Source organism: Rosa chinensis, chromosome 5 (genome assembly GCF_002994745.2).
Source record: "Rosa chinensis cultivar Old Blush chromosome 5, RchiOBHm-V2, whole genome shotgun sequence".
In the NCBI taxonomy this organism is placed as follows: domain Eukaryota; kingdom Viridiplantae; phylum Streptophyta; class Magnoliopsida; order Rosales; family Rosaceae; genus Rosa; species Rosa chinensis.
In genome coordinates this window covers 27,297,199-27,303,786 of record NC_037092.1, presented here as the reverse complement: position 1 = coordinate 27,303,786, position 6,588 = coordinate 27,297,199, and the positions used below count along the sequence as shown (strand labels likewise).

The 6,588-nt window shown below is 39.2% G+C and overlaps 1 protein-coding gene across 2 annotated transcripts; it reads left to right on the top strand.

Annotated features, from left to right (window-relative positions):
- The first annotated feature begins 3,204 nt into the window (after nucleotides 1–3,204).
- On the top strand, nucleotides 3,205–6,344 carry LOC112165074 (cysteine-rich receptor-like protein kinase 10). 2 transcript variants are annotated; one of them, XM_024301486.2, is made up of 7 exons: nucleotides 3,205–4,164; nucleotides 4,332–4,457; nucleotides 4,553–4,680; nucleotides 4,863–5,073; nucleotides 5,260–5,497; nucleotides 5,583–5,733; nucleotides 5,838–6,344. In XM_024301486.2, the coding sequence occupies exons 1-7, from the start codon at nucleotides 3,303–3,305 to the stop codon at nucleotides 6,177–6,179; spliced, it is 2,058 nt and encodes a 685-aa protein (XP_024157254.1). In that variant the 5' UTR covers nucleotides 3,205–3,302; the 3' UTR covers nucleotides 6,180–6,344. The 2 variants fall into 2 exon arrangements, with proteins under 2 accessions (XP_024157254.1, XP_024157255.1); XM_024301487.1 differs by lacking the exon at nucleotides 3,205–4,164 and having other exon boundaries at nucleotides 4,868–5,073.
- The last annotated feature ends 244 nt before the right edge of the window (nucleotides 6,345–6,588 follow it).

Here is a 6,588-nt window from a genome sequence, read left to right as displayed (position 1 = left end):
CTTTCCGATCAGCAAACTTGTTCTCCTTTGTCAATCTTGAGAAGGCACAACTCTCACCTTGGTTGTCAATCACCTCAAGGCACAAATCATGCATGAACTACCAACACACATGAAGCATAAAACTAGAAAACTTTTTGACAGATTAAGTTTAGGATTTGATAATCCTTCAAAAGCTAAACAAGGAACACCTTCACTGTTAACAAATACGCTCACTTATTGAGCCTAAAAATAAGAAAACAAATCCTCACTACCTACCTCCCTCTGAAAAGTAACCTAGTCTCCTAAAGACCTCAATTGGTGTACAATTAGAGAAACTAAGATGCAAGTAGAGAAAATCATACTTCAAGTAATAGGCAAAAAGAAACTAGGGAAGCCTAGAGCTTCCTTTTGCCCTTATCTTTAGGACTAAGGTTAGTACCCGTTGCTGCAGGGTAAGTAATGCGCAGAGTAGCAGTAACCGGGTTCTTACTAGGTCGAGGATTCTTGTTCCTACTTCCAAGTGGCCTGCTAGACTTCTTCTTCAGTGTCATCAAAGTGACATCAGAATCATCTTCTACCAACCCTAGAGCCTCAGCCTGCAAGGTAGGAAGCTTACCACCCAAGATAGTCTTGAATTTCTTCCGGGAAGGGCTGTAACCATCAGTGCGTACTCTTTTCTTGGAGGCCAAAGCCTCCATCTTCCTAGGTGCACTGCATCTGCCTAAATCTGCAGATTGGGGTCAGTCTCCGAAACAGGCTCCACAACCTGTTCATCAATAGGGTCAAAAACAACCCTCCTTTCTTCCTCCGCTGCAGCATCAGTACCTGTTGTCACCATTGGATCTCACCAACCTTCTAATGGTTGGTTTCTTCTTCATTGGAATGGAAGAAGAAGCCGTGAACATATTTTTGCGATTCTAAGCTGTGAAAGAGAAAGACCCTCTTGAAGACAAGGGACCAGAGAAGTTCAGAACCCTAACCGCTGGGCTAGGAACATTTGGCTCCTCACACTTTTCTCCTGCATGTGTGGTCAGACCATACTGAGGACATCTTCCTTTCAGGTGCTCGAAGTGAAACTGCAAAATAGGTTCAACACCAACATCCAAGAATACATTGCGTTCGAGCAGTACCGGTTTGGTAATATTATGGGCAAACAGAATCTGGATCAAACTTTTCTTGAATTCCTCCTTGTCATAATCTAGCAAACCACCCAGCAGATTACCAATAAGGGTGAAAATTTTCGGTTATTCATAAAGCGGAGAAATCCCATAAACCCTAATCCAGAAATGGACATGTTTGAGAGGAATTTCATGCAATGGTTTGACACAATTGTTCTCCTCTAGGCAAACAGAAGCACGATCAAAACACCCAACCCTACCACGTAGAACTTTACTGCGATCCCGGACAAACTCGAACGAGACGAGAAATAGATTTCCCGCTCACTCTTGGACCCAGAATCCCTTGTCCACCATCCAAGTATGAAGAAAATGGGCCTTGAAGGCCACAGGATCCACCGGACGACGGGTCAGAGGCTTCCTAATTAGAAAAGATTAGGAGGAAAGACGGACAGGGCCGCCACCAATTCTTCCAAGGTTTGGAGCACTACCTCCATCTGCAAGCGCAAGGGAGGCAGCAAAGCTAGTTGTGACAACATCAATAAAGGCCATAGGGCTAAAGGAAGGAGAGAGTGTGAGTGCGAAGGAGAGGAGGCTAGGCAAAGGAGGCGCGGGTGCCGTCGAAGTAGGGTGAGAGAGAGAGTCGCTCTCCTAGGGTTTTTTTTTAGTACCGGCTTTTGTTGACAATTTTGATGTTTAAAATATGTAAATATATGAAACCGGTCAAAACACCGACTTTGGAAACATGTAAGCAAGCCCGCGGCAAAGCGCTGGTTATCCAGCTACCTAGTCTTATACAATCCGTGAGTCTGTGGAGCAATAGTCACACAATCCATACCCACAGTTCAAAGCACGAGAATCAGGATCCTGCCACTACTACTTCTTCTTCTTTATTTTATTTTTATATTATATTATATTATATTATATTATATTATATTATATTATATTATATTATATTATATTTTATATATATATATATATATCAGATCTTATCCAGAGCGAGGCATCGCTTTGAAATTTCAGAGCGAGGTTAGGGTTTAGGGTCACTTTTCGGTCGCATATCCACATCTCAACCGTTCAGTTTTTAAGTACTAATGTATAGATCATCTCTGCAAAATTTCAACGAAATTGATGGTCTTTAAGGTATCTAACTCGCTTAAACCAATGGACGAACTGAATCTGTCCAACCTGAACCGTACTAGTTTTAAGGCAGTTATCAATGCCTTAACGACCATCAATTTGGCTGAAATTTTGTAGAGATGATCTATACATTAGTACCTAGAAACTGAACAGTTGAGATGTGGATATGCGACCGAAAAGTGACCCTAAACCCTAACCTCGCTCTGAAATTTCAAAGCGATGCCTCGCTCTGGATAGGATCTGTATATATATATATATATATATATATATATATATATATATATATATATATTTTGTAGTTAGGATAAAACGATCAGGAATTAGGCCGGGGTTTGTCCAAGGTGAGACAACCAAAAGCCATCCTAAAGCGGAAGAAGAGTATTAATTATTGGGTATGGGCAGCTCCTGCAGCTTTGTTAGTTCTGGTGTTTCTAGCACTCGGTTGCTACTATATCTTGTCTGAGGAAGTTGAAACAGGAACCGGGGTAGAGAGAGTTGAGAAATAAAGCTTTCTACTGGGCATGTAATTTTCGAAAAAGAAAGAAAAATTACAAAGAAAACACTCTTAAACAACCGGAACCAACAGTCAAGAAGAAAAATTATCATTGGTACATAGGAATGTTTATTGAGACTTGGTAAATATCATACAGGCAATATGCAATATGGTGAATAGATATACGGGCACTGCAATGTGGCGAGTTCACCCTTTTCACAAACCATGTCAATAGCACCACAAATATTTGTTTCTTCTCACAAGTAATTTTAGCGGTCATTCGTTTTGATAGCCCCACAAAGACATGTCGCTATTGTGATGTTATACGTCACTACCATTGGAAAGCACTGTGCATAGTCAATTTGTTTGGTTTTAGTAGGATTAGTCAATATTGTACCACAAACCACCTAAACCACATATGATGTTTAGGACTAAAGGTAAGGTTGAGATAGAGATAAGATAGAATATTCGTATCTATAGAATGGCGAGTGCGTTGATCACGCCAGCTAACTATTCTTCAAAGCTCAAGAACATTTAAACAATATTTGTGAACTAGTTTCGAGTTGTAATGAGATATGGGATCCTCAATATGGCTGCTTCTGTTCTTCTTCGTTCCCGCAACCTTACACCACCTTGTTGCTCAAACCATAATAAAAGGCGACGTCTCATGCACTCCGAGGGCTGAATTGTGCTGGAGCTGTGCTGATTCCCGCAAATACACTAATGGCAGCGTCTACCAACAAAACCTCATCAGCCTCCTCTCCTCCTTTTCCAACACCTCCCAAAACCAAACCACCTATGGCTTTCACAACTCTTCTCTCGGACAAGGCTCCAACAAAGTGAATGCCATTGCATTGTGCAGAGGAGACCTCGCACTCGGAGAATGTCGTAGCTGTCTCAGCGACTCCACTCAGATTCTCCTGCGAAATTGTTCATATAAAACGGAAGCAATCTTATGGGCAGAGCCTTGCATGGTACGGTACTCTCAAGACTTAATATTTGGTATTGAGGAGGAGCACCCTTTTATATATCTGCCCAGCCCGAACACCGCTTTAAACCCGCAAGCGTACGGGCAGGTGCTTAACCCCTTGTTGGAAACCTTAAGAGACAGAGCTACTTCAGGTGATTCTCGAAAAAAATATGCAGCAGGACATGCAGTTGTTCCAGCTCCAGCAGGACATGCAGACGATCGCGAACCGATATATGCACATGCGCAGTGCACTCCGGACATAGACAAAGTCAATTGCCGTAATTGCCTGAACAGTTGCATCTCTGCTATTCCACGATGTTGCAGTGGAAAGTCAGGAACAAGAGTTCTTAAACCAAGTTGTAATATAAGGTTTGAGTACGGTCTTTTCTATAAGTCTACAGCCGATTCAGAAGTAAATATTTCAGCTCCAGCTACTCCAACAACTCCAGTACTTCCACCTAAGCAAGGTACACACACACATATAATAATATGTTCGTATTGTACTGTAAGCAAGCCATATTATCTTAGAAAAAGTACATCCTTCCTCACTCCGGTAACCATACAATACACAAGGAATTATGCATTTATTTACGTTACACCGTGGAGTGACATACCCTCTTCTGATTTTCTGCAGGAAAGAAGAGTTACACAAAAAGAAATATCATCATCATCATTGTGGTTGTGATTGCTTTTGTCACTACGCTTCTCGGTGGCATATGCGTTTTATTAAGAGTCAAGCAGCCAAGGGTAAAACTTGATGGTAAGTTGAACTGTCTCTAGTGTTTGGAGAATGTATGCCTTAGTCTGGTATTTTCAAATGAATTTTTTTTTTTATCTAACTTGAACTTTTTTCAGAGAATAATTCTGAAGAAATTAGCGTCACGGAATCATTACAATATGACTTTGAAGATATAAGATCTGCAACAGATGACTTTTCTGATGAAAATAAGCTTGGACAAGGTGGATTTGGAGCTGTTTACAAGGTATAAAAGAACTGTGCTTTACTTTTTCAATAGCAATTGGGGTTTTGCTAATTTGTTAATCTTTGGATTGGTAAAAACTATTTTTGTTGTGGTACACTATATTATAAGAAAAAACATTTTACCAAATAATTGTTTTCTTTAATCTCCTTTTTTTTTTTTTCATTTAATAAACTTACTTTCAGGGTAGGCTATATAACGGAAGATATATAGCTGTGAAAAGACTCTCTAAGAGTTCTGGACAAGGTGATCGTGAATTTAAAAATGAAGTCACCTTAGTTGCTCAACTTCAACACCGAAACTTAGTAAGGCTCTTAGGTTTTTGCTTGAAAGCAAATGAAAGGCTCCTCATTTACGAATATATACCGAATACAAGTCTTGATCACTTCATTTTTGGTATGATATCCTCTACCTCTTCACAATATATATTTCATGGTTATAATTTCTTCTAGATTTTATATATTACTAATCCAATGGTCACACCAAGATACCCAAGAATTCTCCTATGATATAGATACAAGTAAGGTACACAACAGTTGACAAAAGCACACATTACATATTTTCTAACAAAATTGTTTTTAGATCCAACCAAACATGGGCATTTGGACTGGGAATCACGTTACAAAATCATAGGAGGAATTGTTCGCGGTCTTCTTTACCTCCATGAAGATTCTCGACTTCGAATTATTCACCGTGATCTCAAAGCCAGCAACATTTTATTGGATGAAGATATGAACCCCAAAATTGCAGATTTTGGGATGGCAAGGTTGTTTGTCATGGATCAAACTCAAGGAGATACAAAAACCATTGTTGGTACCTAGTAAGTAAATATGGTTCTCTAATTTACAGTCTGCGATTTTAAGAACCAAAGTACTTGCATTTCTAATTTGGACATAATCATACAGTGGATACATGGCACCTGAATATGCAAGTCAAGGGCGCTTTTCTATTAAGTCGGATGTCTTCAGTTTTGGTGTGTTAGTTCTTGAAATAATTACTGGCAAGAAGACTGGTAGTTTCCGGAATGGTGAAAATGAAGATGACCTGTTAAGCTATGTGAGTAAGAATATATAATCATCCTGTGATATTACTTATGTATTTCTCCCTATAGGCAACTAACTTGCATAATTTTTTCTGAAACATTTTTGTAATTTTTACAGGCCTGGAGAAATTGGAGGGATGATACAATTCTAAATATCATAGATCCCATGTTAACAACAGGCTCAAGATCTGAAATAATCAGATGCATCCACATTGGTTTATTATGTGTCCAAGAAAATGTGAATGACAGACCAACCATGGCTTCAGTTGTTTCCATGCTTAACAGTCATTCTCTCACAATCTCAGTACCTTCACGACCTCCATATTATTGGCATTATAACATTGATTCAGATACATCAGGGTCGGGATTCAGACTTACTGAGGCGTCTGATAAATCTGAAAACTCTGTGTATGTGTCAAGAGGTATGGTTTCAGATATTACTGAAGTACATCCACGCTAGGGGGCCAAGTATATGTATATGTATTAAAATCAATAGTGTTGCCGAAAGTCTGTATACGTATCAATTGAGGTTGAGGTGAAATGGTTAAAGTTGATGTCCTTTTATCTTATGTGATTTTTTTTTTTTTGTTATCAATATAAATGACCAATTTGAATTTTCTAGTTACTGGTTCTTTGGTAAGTAGGTCATTTTGTTTGTTGTACTTTGTACTTCTCTAGTTCCATCTGTGTAGCTTGTCTTTGTTTTATTGCTTTGTTGTTTTGCTTCCCTTATTTTGTCTAGCTCTTCTGAATCCATTGACTAGAACTAGTAAAAGGCACACTGTCGAAAAATCAAAAACCATTAATAGCGGATATAACTACAAGTCAAGAAATTGACTAGCACATGGGGACGTAGATCAAATGAGCCA